Raw genomic sequence first — 13,414 nt, forward strand, 5'->3', positions numbered from 1 at the left:
TCCCTGCTGGACCAGTAGAAGAAACTGTGAAAATTTCAGCATTTTCTAAATGTTTAATGGTAAATACACTATGTTGTTCTTGTGTTATTGAAAGCTATTCAATTGGGTTTTGTACTTGTTTTTTCTTTTAATAAGAAAAACGAGACGTGTGTTAGCCCGATACCTCGATGCTGAAGACCATACAAAGACCAAGTGGTATAATGAGTGTCCTACATGATTTACCAACAACTCCTTTATTAATTGGTAATATTTTCAACAAGGGAATTTAATTGTAAATTGTAAGCAATTTCATTATCAGTAAATAAATCAGTACTCAGTACATTTTTCATTTTACTCAGTAAATTTCAAAATACAGTTTTGTCTACTGAATTTTGCAATGTAATCAAATTCAGTCTCAATTTAATTGCAAGGTGTTTATTGTGCGCACCAACAAACCAAGGCGACAAGTGTGTCGCAAGGTAAGAAACATACAAATTTATTTTGACTGATCCGATGTAGCATTTTAGTAAAATTGTATTTCATGCTGCGTTTCAATTCATTTTTGACAACGAATATATATAATATGGTACATTTTTGTTTTTGTTTTTGTTTTTATTTTTACTGCAAATACGGCATTTTGTGTGAATGTTACACTGCTGCAGCATTGTGCATATAAAAGTATCGAGAGCCAGTTTTATACATTAAAATTTGTCAGTTGTTATAGAAACTTCGCAGTTCTCAGTTCCACACCTCGTAAAGATGGAAACCTATTTAAGCGTATACGTAATTAGTGCAGTTATTTTCACTTTTGTGGCACCAGCATCATGTATAGTCGGCGGTACTTCTGTACCACCAAGTGATATGAAACATTTTTGCTATCAGGCAGCGTTATTCTGCGAGCACTACTGGTTTAAGTAACCTTGATTGCAGTGGAGCAATCTACAACGAAACAATTGTCATAACATCACAAAATTGTACACAAAAAATTAGAAAATGTTGGAAAAAGTCGCGTGTTTTTGTTCGTGTCGGAACATGTGATTTACATCGTGTGTTTGTAGAAGAAAAGACTGTGATTGATATTAAAACACATAAAAACATAAAAATAGTTTCATTGATCTATCGTTACTTGTGTGAAATTCATCCCTTTCTATGGACACTAATCCGGATATATGTAAGATAAAACTGCCATCCCCCGACGAAACTTATGAAAATAAAACTGTTGAAATTAGTGGGTATGGAACACCAGATGGAGAAAGTGATCTAACCGATCAGTGGTTAAGGAAAATTAAACTACCAACAATCTCATTCAAAGCATGTAATGAAACTTTATTTAGAGTACGGAAATCAAAGCTCGGCTCCAGTTACTTTTGTTATGGTGGACCAAATTTGAAAATGTATACTGGACATGACGACGATGGCGGTAAAGCGTTGTGTTTTTATTTCCCATTTTATTTCTCGTTTGAAAAAAAAATTAATTTTCTTACTAAGCAACAAAGCAAACATGAACATTTTCAATTGATTTCTCGTGTCTTTTTTTGCAGCCCCAGTTGTTTTTAGAGGTGAAAATGGAACACCATTCCTGCTCGGAGTTGATGCCTGGAAACTTATCGACTACAATAATGATCCACTCGATCCAATTCAACAATCGTCGGTGAAAATCTCGGCATATGCTCACTGGATTAGGACCGGAAAATATGAAGCTGAAGTTGAAGATGGTAAGAAGAATGTATCCAAAGGATAATCGGTTAATCTAATATAAAATCTTTTCATTTCATTTTCCTTCAGATAACAACAAAATAGTCCGAAGCAACAAAAAATCTATGAAAAAATTAGTGGTATCTAAATTCGATACGCTATCTATGAGATAGAATACTCTTATCAATCCTATCCTATAAAAACAGGCTTCTTCTTAAGTTTTTTTTGCTCAATTCAGCATTCGAAAGAGTACGAACTCTAATAATCCTATTAAAGATCATTTTCACAGTGCTATCACTAAAAAAATGCCTTGCCCTTTTCAAACAAAATTACTAGATTTATCAATTTTATATAGCTCTCAATCTCTCTGTTTGACTGTGAAAAAGTCTTGAATGCATTTATCGCATATGTGCGTCTCCATTGAATTTATACACAATCGGAATGTTGACGTTTATGTGCTGTCAAAGTGATGTTGACATTCAATTCGGAGCTGAGTTTTTTTCAGTTCGGAATGGCAAAACACCAAAGGTATTTTCATTCGTTTATTTATTTGTTTTGATTGAATATTGGTTAGAACTTATTTATCTGCCATCAGTGTTTGAACGGATTTCTCTTAAATCTCCGTAAAAATGTATTCAATGTCATTACGCATAGCCCGAATTGGTTTCAATTGTAGTTTAACACAATTTGCAGGTTAGATTCAGAATAAAAAATCATCACAAAACACAAATATTTTAAATGTTGTCTTATATTTAGACCTCAAATTGATGCCAATTCGAACTTTGTTCACGAGAGAAGAGCTTGGAGTGACTCAATTTGAACGGCACAGACAGAATGCCCACGCCGATTACATAATTCCGGAACAGATTGAGGAATATAAACAGCGATTTGTAAAAGAATTTGAGAATATGCGATTGGACGAGATGAGGAACAATTTGAAACAGTATATCCTATTGATTGATGGCAAACCAGACGAATTTAACACACTGAAATCATTGTTGACCGATTACTATAAAACATACAATAATAGCGTTCATCACGTATCCGATTTTGTGTTCGGAACACCAATTATGAGATTGTTGTATTTCTTAAACTTGCCCGATGAAGCGGTTAAGGTATTTGAATGCTTCGATTTTCTATTTGCACACTTTTCACAATCATTTCATTTTCTTGATTCACAGCTATTCAACGATCCGGACATGAGATCAGTTTTTGAGCAAATGCAAACGTATAAAGTACTGTTAACTTTATTGTACGATAACAAACGATATGCCGAGGTGTTTGAGTTGTACAAACAAATACGAACGCGTTTGGATCTCTTTGAATTATTTCCGGACATAACAATAAATTGTTTGGCTTTTGCTGCGTGCTACCAATTGGTGAGTTGATAAATCAATTTAATGCTTGCAGTTTGAAGTTACCGATGTCATGTTTTCTTCCCAGAATACTCCTGAACATTTCCAATATGCAGACGAGCTATGGAAACAAGCACAAAATGTCAAGCAGTTAAGCAGATCAAGATACCTTCTCGCGGGATTAGCCATTAAACAAAACAGCCCGAAATATGCGTTGGGCCTAGTTAGAAGTCCATTTCCTTATGCAACCGTGAGGTTCCTTCGATTGGCGGCGTTCACGCAGCTTGGCTATTACGACAAAGCGATTGACATTTTACAACAGTCGGTTGCCAATTTTAAACTTAACTCTACCAGCACTAAACCATCTTTCGGGAAACAAATGGTTCGTAAGATTTCTTATTTTGGCTGAGAACTTTATTCTGAATACACTTTTCACTTCAAGGTTGAAGATTTGCGCAAAGCAATTGAAAAATCTGGGCGGAAAAAGGATTTGAGTGATTTTCAAAAAATTCACGAAGAACTCACGTCACTGAGCTTATTAAGTGATGAAGTAAGTTTATTGAAGTTGTTTTTGCACAAGGGTTGAAATAATTCTTTTTTTTACCGATTTCATATTTAATAGACACTGGATGAGCGGTTGTGTGCAACGTTTCCACCCATGCTGCCCAAAAATCTATACCAAAAGATGAAAAACAAAACATTTAAAGCTAATAATTAGTTTTCTATATTTTTTGACTCGATGATTTAGAATATTTCATTGAGGTTGTAGAATAAACAAATTGAAATGACGTTTCAGACGTTGGTGTAACTATCATACAAATTGTCCTAAGCTAATAGCAAAAAAGGAAATAAAATTGAACCAAAATAACAAAACAAACACTACGTGAATATAAATCTTCATTTGTAATCTCTATACAGCTACGCTAAAGTATACCGATCCCACATTACGTCAATAAATTTGTTTATGATATCATTGAAATGATTACGCTTATCTCAAATATACCAAGCAAACTGAACAATCAAAATAAATTTGATTACAACAAGTATTTAGTTACGATTGGCAAGCAACGGGAGAACTCACCTCCATATTTTGTCCCCTTTTTTGTTATATAATCCTAGATATTTTGATTATCTGATATTTTTTTGTAAGTGTTATTTATATTTTCAGTCCGTTTATCCGTTTAATGACAGTTATAGTGCAATTATTCAATAACAATTAAAAACTACGTAAAATTGTATATTTCAGAGTGTTAAAAATGCCCAAACAGATACTGCCCGACATCAAATTGTATAAACATTTAACTCATAAGGAGCGAATGCTTGCTGATTACCCGTACAGTCCGGCTGACAAAGAGCTATACGACGAAAGGACTAAAGTTAAGCAATATGCTGAGTTTAAAAGTGCATAAAGTATTTCTTATTTGCCTTTTTTATCAGTGACCTCGAGTTCGTTGTATTTCTTAGTTAGTTAACTACTCGAGGTCACTTATAAAAAAGGCAAATAAGAAATACTTTATGCACTTTTAAACGCAGCATGTCGTGGCAAGAAACTGGCTATGCAAGCACCATTCCGTGTTGATTATGGCTATAACTTAACGTTCGGCAACAACATTCATACCAATTTTGACTGCATATTCTTAGACTGTGCACCGATCACAGTTGCCGATAACTGTTTCAGGGGCCCCAGGTGTTCATATTTACGCAGCAACACATCCGCTCGATGCAAAATATCGTCAGGACAATGATGATTATTGTCAACTTGGTGTCCCTGTTAAAATTGGAAATAATGTGTGGATTGGTGATAATGTTGTGGTCGGTGCAGGAGCCTTGTCACAAAAGATTTTCCAGCAAATGTACTTGTAGGCGGCAATTCAGCCAAAATTATCCGAAATTTGGATTATGATTAACAGAGTTTTCTCAGTACATATTTAAAATAATAAAAAATAAAAAGTTACAATTGAGACTGTGAGAATGAAAATGGCAATACAGGAATGAACATTCTGAAACGAAACATAAAACAGCAAACACGCAAAAGTGAATCATGAATGTTTGAGCTGCAGCAGTGAACCACGAGTATCGGTACGTGTGCGTAAATTCATGATTCGCTTCAACACAGCGCTCATTCAAGATTCACTTTTGAGAATTTTCTTTCTTAGCGGCTTAATATTCATAACGCACTGGCACCGACTCAGTGATGTCAACAATACAAATCAATTGTTCTAATTTGGTATTGGTAGTCTCCACTGACACGGTACCAGCGTGCTATGAATATTTGCTGATGTGCGAACAGCACAGATACTCCCACTCTCTCTGATGCGTTGTGATTTTGCGATGTTTGTTTGTTGTCGCATTTCTTCTGTGTTATTTTCCATGCGCTACGGTTTCAGTGATGTTGTCATTTCATTCATGTGTGTACATTCATTCTAATGCTGTTCGTTCATGTCAATGCCGTATAATAAGCGGAGCTCGTTTAAGTGCTGAGACTTATGCACCCCTGTTATTCTTCGTCCAGAGAACTTAATATTTTTAACCATTTATGCAAGCATACTCTATTTTTTCAAAAACCAATTCGTTCAATTGAAGTATCGGGCGCCGCCAAATGTACAAAAATGATTAGTTCACCAATTTGGACAAACATACTCGCCTTTACCAACAACCAAAGTCAGAAAAACATACTCCTGTTTATTGGTATTCCAAACTAACAAAATACATACTCTTGTTTAACGAAATCAAGTTCTATGATTTGAAATAATATATTTTGTCTGGATTGAATTAAAACTACGGTGAGTTTGGAAATGAATAACATTTAAAACTGACTCATGGAACGAAAACATACAAATGCGCAACGTAACAAAAGTATTTACTGAAGTGCCGATAAGAAAGAAAATTCTCAAAAGTGAATCTTGAATGAGCGCTGTGTTGAAGCAAATCATGAATTTACGCACACGTACCGATACTCATGGTTCACTGCTCCTGCTCGACTATTCATAATTCACTTTTGCGTGTTTGCTGTTTTATGTTTCGTTTCAGAATGTTTATTCCTGTATTGCCATTTTCATTCTCACAGCTTCAATTTTATAAAACTATCTCGTTTGTTAGGAAGCATCAGAACGTTACAAGATTGGAAATGAAGTGATAAGAAGTAAATTTTTAATAAAGTGTTAAGATGAAAGACAGTAAAAGTGGAGCCCAAACGTAAATAGCACCGCTGCTATTGCAGCCATCCCAGTTACATAAATGACAAGTGGCGCTCCTAAAAAAATTGTCAAAAGATATATTAAATGTATCTGTATTAAAGCTGTTGATTAAAATTAATTTACATATAAGTTTTTTCTGGATCTCCATTCATATTTCTGTACAAATTAATGCACGACTCATTTTCTGGTAGTTTTAACTGACATTTTCTTACTATATACTTTTCTGAATAAAAAAATAGAAGACAACGGTTGAAAATACGAAAAATGAAGAATTTAAATTCATAACGAATAAAAATGTTCTACCTCGAAAATCATACGCCTCAATTTTTTGACACAAGAACTCCGGTTCTATCCTGTGACTGAACGGAAAGTAGCTAAAGTTCGATAGCTTATGGGGGCCTATGTTATAACGATCCAGGTCATCAACTGTACACTCCTTAATTTAAAAAAAGACAATGAAATTAAATGTAATTATTTCGATGGTTTCAGTAAGTGAATGTCGTCTCAAACGGACCAGCGGGTCAAACGGGCCACTACCGAAATTTTTGAAAGTTGACATGTAAACGTTAAACCGATCAGCGCCATGTTAATGATTCGTCGGCAGCTAAGTTTTAGTGGTATTTCGAAGAGTAAAGACGTACTCTGTGTATGATAAAAAAAAATTCGTGTCGAAATTTTCTGAATAAAAGTTTTTAGTGCATTTTTCCGACAACCATTGTGTGATATATTTTTTGGTAATTTTTGAAGGTAAATATGTTCTATGTGTTGTAAAAAGTGCATATTTTCAGTGTATAAAGTCGATTTTGATGTTATTTCATCATAGAAATTTTTTGTGTCGTCATGCAATAATGGCGTGTTCTGGCTCAAACGGGCTACTTTTGTCGTCTCAAATGGGCCACCCAACATTTTCTTTGTATGCAACTGAGACACTATTTTTATGATGAAATATCATGTTAAAAGCAATAACATGGCATTTTAAAGTGAATATATCGCTTCTTTTCATATATTCAGGTAGAAAATTGTTGTGCCAAAAAGTCACTTGTGAAAACTGCCTTCCAGATGATGGTGACGGTGCCGAAGATTTCGACGAATAATCATCCTCAATTTTCATGTCGAAAGCACATAAATGAATATAAATTTAATAATCATTCGAAATGTGATGTTGTTATTTCATTATTTCTGTTATTTATGGGGTGGCCCGTTTGACCCGGCAATTTTTTTGCCATTTTCAAGGTGTTTAGAAAATTTGCAATACATTTTTTCTGGCAATGCAAACGGAGAACTCTCACTAGCAAAAAGTTTTCTTGTGAGGTCCTCTTTCCAACGATATAAATATGTAATGAACATTATTCACTTTTAAAAATGTTATAGCGGTCAATCAAAGTGTGGCTTTTTCTATAAAATAAAATAGACAAACCTTGGGTTCAGATTCTTTCGTCCAAGCTTTGCAAGATTCGGGATCACAAACATGGCACTTCAGAGGTGTATCCGTTCTGGCTACAAATGCAAACTGTTATTAATCCCATCATTAGTTGATTTGCGTACTTTTTACCGTTCCTAGCGTTACAGAAGCTCGTTAGCGCCAGCAACACTGCACAAAGACCAAATATTGAAATTGCACTCAATTCAATTCTTTTCATTTTTTCACTGTGAAAACTTTTTTTCACACGTTTTCCAAGAAATATCAACGAACACTTCCTTCAACCGCGACAACAATTATTATTCTGAGAAGTAAATCAATAGATAATCTCGAAATCGATTCCCAGGAGTTGAATTATGATAATTAACTGAAAATAACAGAAACAACTCCTTGAATCGTATCTCGTTTTGAAAACGCTATGTCTCTAACTTTAGTCAATGGTCACAAATACACTATTGTGAACATAATCAATCTAAAAATGAAAAATAAACTACGCAACTACGACTAGGAAAAAGAGACATTGAAATTCTAAATTTAGAATTCAGCCAATCCAAAATTAGAATCAAGTGTATGTAGAAAAAGAAGAAGAGATTGCGATTGATAAAAATTCGGTCACGATTTTCGTTTCGTTTCTTCGCTGTAGCGGTTCAAGGTTGTCTAAAAATTTGCTTGGAACATTTATCGATTATCTGTCCAAAAAGGCACTGCGACCAAAACTGGAAAAAAATCTTCTGCAATATTGCGCCATAGATTGTATGTTGATAGTGATGTATTAACTGAAAATTGACATTGTACTAAGATCGTCCTATATGCCCGTTGATAAATAAGTTGAATTGTTAATTCATAGAAGAGATAATCAATAAGTCAAGCACATCTGGGTATAAATGATGCGTGTTTATACTCCAAAATGATGGATTGGGATATTCAGCCATATCTCGTAGGCAGATCATTTAATTGGGTCACACGAGTCAGTTGAAACCAATATATAGTCACGTTTAGAACGAGATTAAAACCTTTATTAAACTATTTCTGTTTATATTGAATGTTTCGTCTGTTATACATGTGTTTGGCACTCGATTACATACAGTTTAGTGTTGTTGATAAGGTAAAGAATAAAAATTACATTTGAAGCGGTTTTATATAAATATATTGACGATTTTTAAAGTTTAGCAAAAACTATGTGTTTTTTCCATATTTCTCGTTCATCGACGCAAACTAAAAAATAAAAATAATTAAAATGTAATTGAAATGGTGGTTTCACTTGATTAGAAGACATAAAACGATCGAAGACAGTAAAAGCGGAGCCCAAATGTAAATAAGACCGCTGCTGTTGCAGCCATTGAAGTTATCACACAAATGACAAGTGGCATTCCTATGTGTAGAAAAAGAACCAAGAAATTGATTAACAATATTTATACCAAAACTATTGATTGAAAGTTATTTACGTATAAGTTTTTTCTGGGTCTGCATTCAGATTCTTGTAGAAGTTAACGCACGATTCATTTCCTGGTAGTTTTAACTGACATTTTCGCACTATATACATTCCTGTATTGAAATATATGAAGACAATAGTTGAAAATACGAAAAGGTGTACAGTGGAACCTCGGAAATTAGAAGGTGTTTGTACTTCGGGTGCTTCTAATTTCTGAATTCTTCCAATTTCGGAGGCAATTTCTTTTGCATTAATTTTGCAGTTAAATGAACAAAATGACACTACAGTAACACCAGAACGAAATTCCCAAATAAAAATATAACTTTGAAACCTACTTTTAACAAGATTCCAATATTTTTGATACTCTGCCTTAATAATTCTTTTCAATAATATTCCAATTAAATTAGAAGAATTATCAGACAAAACGATTCATTTATTTCGAGATGAAAGATTATAAAAACTATGGAGATATATTTTTTTCCATAAAAAACGAATGTAAAGTAAATTTGGAGCAATCCGAATCCAAAAAAACAAAATTTGTTCATTTTTGGACGAAAATCGAACATATTTCCAGAAGATTTTGAGTTCAATTTGCTTCAAATCAGCCATGATTGTATATTTTAACGATGAAATGTTCCTAAAAATTTTCACTTTCAAATAGAATTCACATTAATATGTTTTTTTTTCGAGATTTTGAAGCTGAGGCTCATAATCTTCGAAAAAAAACACAAATAGTGATTCAATTCCTTAGTTTCGTCAAGCAATTCCAATCGATAATTTGTTCCATTTAAAATATTTTTCGTTAGATACAATAGCTGCATTGCATTAAATACGCATTTAAAAAAGTACCTCTGAAATTAGAAGACAATCTTCTAATTTCAGAAGCAGCAATGGAGCGGAGAATTCTCTTCTAATTTCGGAGGAATTCTAATTTCTGGATCTTCTAATTTCCGAGGTTCCACTGTATTCAAATTCATCAAAAAAAAAATCTACCTCGAATATCGTACGCCTCAATCTTTTGACACAAAAACTCCGGTACTTTCTTATGCAATTGACTGAAAGGAATGTAGCTAAAGTTGGATAGCTTACTGGGGCCTATGTTATCACGATTCAGGTCATTTATCGTACACTCCTTAATTTGAAAAATGTATGAAAATAAAATTACGTGTAATTATATACTTCGATTGTTTCAACAGAGAGTAGCTGCTGTTGTGCTTTGGGCTTTTTTTCATAAATCAAAATGAACAAACCTTCGGTTCGGATTTTTTGTTCCAATCTTTGCAAGATTCGGGATCACAAACATGGCACTTCAGAGGTGGATCCGTTCTGGCTATAAAAGAAAACTGTTATTAATCCCATCAATCAGTCGATTTACACACTTTTTACCACTTCCAGCTTCACAGAAACTTGTTAGCGCCAATATTACTGCACAAATACCAATGACTGAAGTTGCACTCAAATCTAATCTCTTCATGTTTTCACTCTAACAACTATTTTTCACACGTTTTCCAAGAAATAACAGCAAACACTTCTTTCAATCGCGACCACAAAAGTTGTACTGAGAAGTAAATCAATAGATAGTCCCGAAGTCGAGTCTCCGAAGTGAAATTAGAATAATAGTAAAATTTTAATTGTAATGATCGAAGTGCTACACCCAGCTAAAGCGAAGAAAAATCGAGTTTTCCTTGATTTCTCGTTGCTATGGACAGACAGTCTGGCGAAAATAACTGAAAAATAGCAGAAACGACCCCTCGAATCGTATACGTCGGTTTGAATACGCTATGTCTCCACTCGCATTCAATGTTGTGTATTTGTTTGTATGCGTCGTTTGTGTGTGAATTTGTGCGCTAATACGTTACCCTTACGCTGTTATAATTCGATATTGCGTCGCCATACATTCTCGTTTCGATGAGACAGCTCGTCTGATCGGCGCCATCCATGAGCTGTGCGTTTTTATGAGTAGCGAATATACCATAGCACAATACTGGAGACCTCTCTCATTCTGTTTTCAGTGCGATGTTACAAGGGAAAATACCATCTTTATTTATTATGGTATCGTTAACCATCGACATTTCCACTGTCGCTGCTCTTTATAGTTCAGCTTCTCCATTACATACATTATTATGTGAAGGATATCACGCACAGTTTTCTATTGATTTGCAATGTCAATGCCTCAAAATGTATTATTCCCAAGTTTTGGTTTGTAAATTCGGTTTTCTTTTTCGGTATTTTTTCATTTTGCTAATTCATAGAACATAATTTTCATAAAAATCAACTACAAAAACTTGGCACAAGATTTCGATATATTTTATGAATGCATAGCACTCCGACCCCATTTATATGTCATTGACTTTTACTTTTACATTTACTTTTACTTTTGAACATCTTTTTACTGGTTTACCAAGTTTAATTTTTTCCAGATATTGGGAGTTTAGTTTGATAATTAAAGTAGATTATTTTGATTGATTGCTTTGAATGAGCATATACATTTATTTTAATTTATCCAAACAAACGTTGAAATTAGTTACATTTTTTCGCTACCATTTCAATTAGGCAATTCTCAATTGAATGGAGTCGTTGCGTTTTTGACTTGTTTTTTTTCTCAATCATTTCGTCAAATGAATATCTATTAGTGAGACGTAAAAGAACGCAAGTTTGTCCAACTTCGTAGCAAAAGAGAGAAGTATGTTTCATTGCAACTAATAATGGTTAAAAGAATGTATGTTCGTTTTTGGGGGGTCCTCGCGGATTTGCTCGGTTTTCGCGGAACTGATAAGAGATAACAACATGGTGACAAAGTTGTATATTCGAGGTCTTCTACAAAATTGCTGAAGACAATTATCTATTATCTCTTATCAATTTCGCAAAAAGCGCGAAAAATGATAAGAAAAAAGATTCATATAAATTTTGCTTTTTAATTGCGCGAATTGCGCGCAACTGGTAAGAGATAAGAGATAACTGTCTTCAGCGATGTTATAGAGGACCTACAACACTTTAACTTTACCAAAGACACTATGTTGTTATCGTTTATCAGTTCCACGGAAACTGTGAAAAACCGCGGAGGCTAGACTGTATGCCAACATAATTTCATTTAACGCAGATAGAATCAACAGAAAACATACTTTCCTTTTCAAAAATATAAATCGAGAAGAAAACACACATTCTTTCTACGTCTCACGAATAGATATGTACATGTATAGATATTCCCATTAAGATTAATGATTTTTTTTCAACAGAAAGGAAAGAAATATTTGAAAAAATCAATGGAATATTTGACAAAAAATGAGATAAATTCATAAATGAGATTTTGATAGCACAAAATATTCAAAGTTGTAAGTATCAATCGAACTAATTCATTTGTGCCTTTTTAATTATTTGCTTGAATTAAGACGTAAGTTTCCTGTTTAAATGATACGATAAATGCTGTTATCCACTGAATAAATTGAATCGCTTTTTAATACATTGGCAAATACTTTCCAAATAATGATCATTACAAATACTGTAACTATATCTCAACGTTTTTACCTGTTGAACAGTCCCCACAATGATAAAGTGAATTTCGCATATTCTAGCGGTGTCACCACCGGCCCTTTCAATTTTACACCTTGTACAGCGGTTTTCATTAAGCAAGTACAATTTTAAACATTTTTCTCTACGTTCGAATTACACAGTGGAACAAAGTGAAGGTGACCAAATGTGATTTTGGTTTTGGCTATGCCAAATGATAATTTAGGTCAAAATAAGAGACCATTTGGCTCATTTTGTCCGAAATGGTTCATTCACGAAAAGAAATTTTTTTTTCGAAATTTTTACCCTGGGCCGGATTTTTGGAATATTCACTACCTTAGTTTTTGATGAATAACTCATTCCGTATTCGGGATATCGTCTCGCAGTCTTCAGCAAAATTGTAGCCAAGAGTCCAAGTAACAAAATTTATGAACATTCTATACCTCAAAAATTGCATGTGACAAGGCTTATGGGGCAAAATGTCGAAAAAAGGGCGATTTTTTCCATTTTTTCGACCATAACTCGTAAAAAATATCCATTTTTGGTTTTTTTTCTTCGGCATTATTGTAGCCAGCATCGAACTAAACAACTCTCCTCAACATATTAACCCAAAAAAATCAAATTTTGCCCACTTTTTTGGCTCAAAGTCACTTGTCGCTACCAAACGATATCATCGAACATTTTCGGAGTTCTATAACTTCTCAACTACTCGAAATAGAGCAATAGTTTCTGAAGCAAATTTTTAGTACTTCTCATGGGCTTTGCAGACCCAGTACTAAAATTACTAAAAGAGTACTAAAATGTACTAAAAACTACTAAATCCTCTCAA

General features: G+C 33.9%; 4 protein-coding genes across 10 annotated transcripts in view; 2 read left to right on the plus strand and 2 right to left on the minus strand.

The window, feature by feature from the left end:
• Window positions 1–1,740: 1,740 nt before the first annotated feature.
• Window positions 1,741–3,906, plus strand: LOC129573238 (pentatricopeptide repeat-containing protein 2, mitochondrial-like). The gene is made up of 6 exons (XM_055453583.1): window positions 1,741–2,367; window positions 2,431–2,789; window positions 2,856–3,053; window positions 3,118–3,411; window positions 3,472–3,579; window positions 3,652–3,906. Exons 1-6 carry the CDS (start codon window positions 2,304–2,306, stop codon window positions 3,745–3,747), a joined length of 1,119 nt encoding a protein of 372 aa, XP_055309558.1. The 5' UTR covers window positions 1,741–2,303; the 3' UTR covers window positions 3,748–3,906.
• LOC129573240 (uncharacterized) lies at window positions 3,556–8,128 on the minus strand. 4 transcript variants are annotated; one of them, XR_008688575.1, is made up of 6 exons: window positions 7,779–8,128; window positions 7,644–7,723; window positions 6,530–6,662; window positions 6,350–6,449; window positions 4,648–6,282; window positions 3,556–3,702 (listed from the first exon to the last, which is right to left on the minus strand). XR_008688575.1 is itself a non-coding variant. In XM_055453585.1 (5 exons), the coding sequence occupies exons 1-5, from the start codon at window positions 7,864–7,866 to the stop codon at window positions 6,180–6,182; spliced, it is 504 nt and encodes a 167-aa protein (XP_055309560.1). In that variant the 5' UTR covers window positions 7,867–8,118; the 3' UTR covers window positions 4,276–6,179. The 4 variants fall into 4 exon arrangements, 1 of the variants encoding a protein (XP_055309560.1); XR_008688573.1 differs by lacking the exon at window positions 3,556–3,702 and adding an exon at window positions 4,276–4,384 and having other exon boundaries at window positions 7,779–8,127; XR_008688574.1 differs by lacking the exon at window positions 3,556–3,702 and adding an exon at window positions 4,276–4,384 and having other exon boundaries at window positions 4,551–6,282; window positions 7,779–8,127.
• A 445-nt stretch (window positions 8,129–8,573) lies between these two features.
• On the minus strand, window positions 8,574–10,862 carry LOC129573239 (uncharacterized). Its single transcript, XM_055453584.1, has 5 exons — window positions 10,465–10,862; window positions 10,329–10,408; window positions 10,072–10,210; window positions 9,092–9,191; window positions 8,574–9,018 (listed from the first exon to the last, which is right to left on the minus strand). The coding sequence occupies exons 1-5, from the start codon at window positions 10,550–10,552 to the stop codon at window positions 8,904–8,906; spliced, it is 522 nt and encodes a 173-aa protein (XP_055309559.1). The 5' UTR covers window positions 10,553–10,862; the 3' UTR covers window positions 8,574–8,903.
• A 1,486-nt stretch (window positions 10,863–12,348) lies between these two features.
• LOC129573253 (putative ankyrin repeat protein RF_0381) overlaps window positions 12,349–13,414 on the plus strand; it is a 4,852-nt gene continuing 3,786 nt past the window's right edge. For all 4 annotated transcript variants that reach the window (XM_055453624.1, XM_055453627.1, XM_055453626.1 and 1 more), the window contains exon 1: window positions 12,349–12,410. The gene's annotated coding sequence lies outside the window, so the exon portion shown is untranslated. The remainder of the gene's footprint in view (window positions 12,411–13,414) is intronic.

This window comes from Sitodiplosis mosellana, unplaced genomic scaffold, assembly GCF_009176505.1.
Source record: "Sitodiplosis mosellana isolate CC-2019 unplaced genomic scaffold, AAFC_SMos_1.0 Smas_scaffold_6033, whole genome shotgun sequence".
Classification (NCBI taxonomy): domain Eukaryota; kingdom Metazoa; phylum Arthropoda; class Insecta; order Diptera; family Cecidomyiidae; genus Sitodiplosis; species Sitodiplosis mosellana.

What these genes read in the sequence shown, in the direction of transcription:
- LOC129573238 (XM_055453583.1), top strand. Translation starts at nt 2,304, where the DNA reads ATGTATTCAATGTCATTACGCATAGCCCGAATTGGTTTCAATTGTAGT. An exon ending in TTGCTGCGTGCTACCAATTG is followed by an intron (nt 3,054 to 3,117) that starts GTGAGTTGATAA and finishes TTTTCTTCCCAG; the next exon opens with AATACTCCTGAACATTTCCA. An exon ending in CATCTTTCGGGAAACAAATG is followed by an intron (nt 3,412 to 3,471) that starts GTTCGTAAGATT and finishes TTTCACTTCAAG; the next exon opens with GTTGAAGATTTGCGCAAAGC.
- LOC129573240 (XM_055453585.1), bottom strand. Translation starts at nt 7,866, where the DNA reads ATGAAAAGAATTGAATTGAGTGCAATTTCAATATTTGGTCTTTGTGCA. An exon ending in CGAAAGAATCTGAACCCAAG is followed by an intron (nt 6,663 to 7,643) that starts GTTTGTCTATTT and finishes TTTTAAATTAAG; the next exon opens with GAGTGTACAGTTGATGACCT. An exon ending in GATCCAGAAAAAACTTATAT is followed by an intron (nt 6,283 to 6,349) that starts GTAAATTAATTT and finishes CAATTTTTTTAG; the next exon opens with GAGCGCCACTTGTCATTTAT.
- LOC129573239 (XM_055453584.1), bottom strand. Translation starts at nt 10,552, where the DNA reads ATGAAGAGATTAGATTTGAGTGCAACTTCAGTCATTGGTATTTGTGCA. An exon ending in TTTCTGTGAAGCTGGAAGTG is followed by an intron (nt 10,409 to 10,464) that starts GTAAAAAGTGTG and finishes TTTCTTTTATAG; the next exon opens with CCAGAACGGATCCACCTCTG. An exon ending in ACAAAAAATCCGAACCGAAG is followed by an intron (nt 10,211 to 10,328) that starts GTTTGTTCATTT and finishes TTTCAAATTAAG; the next exon opens with GAGTGTACGATAAATGACCT.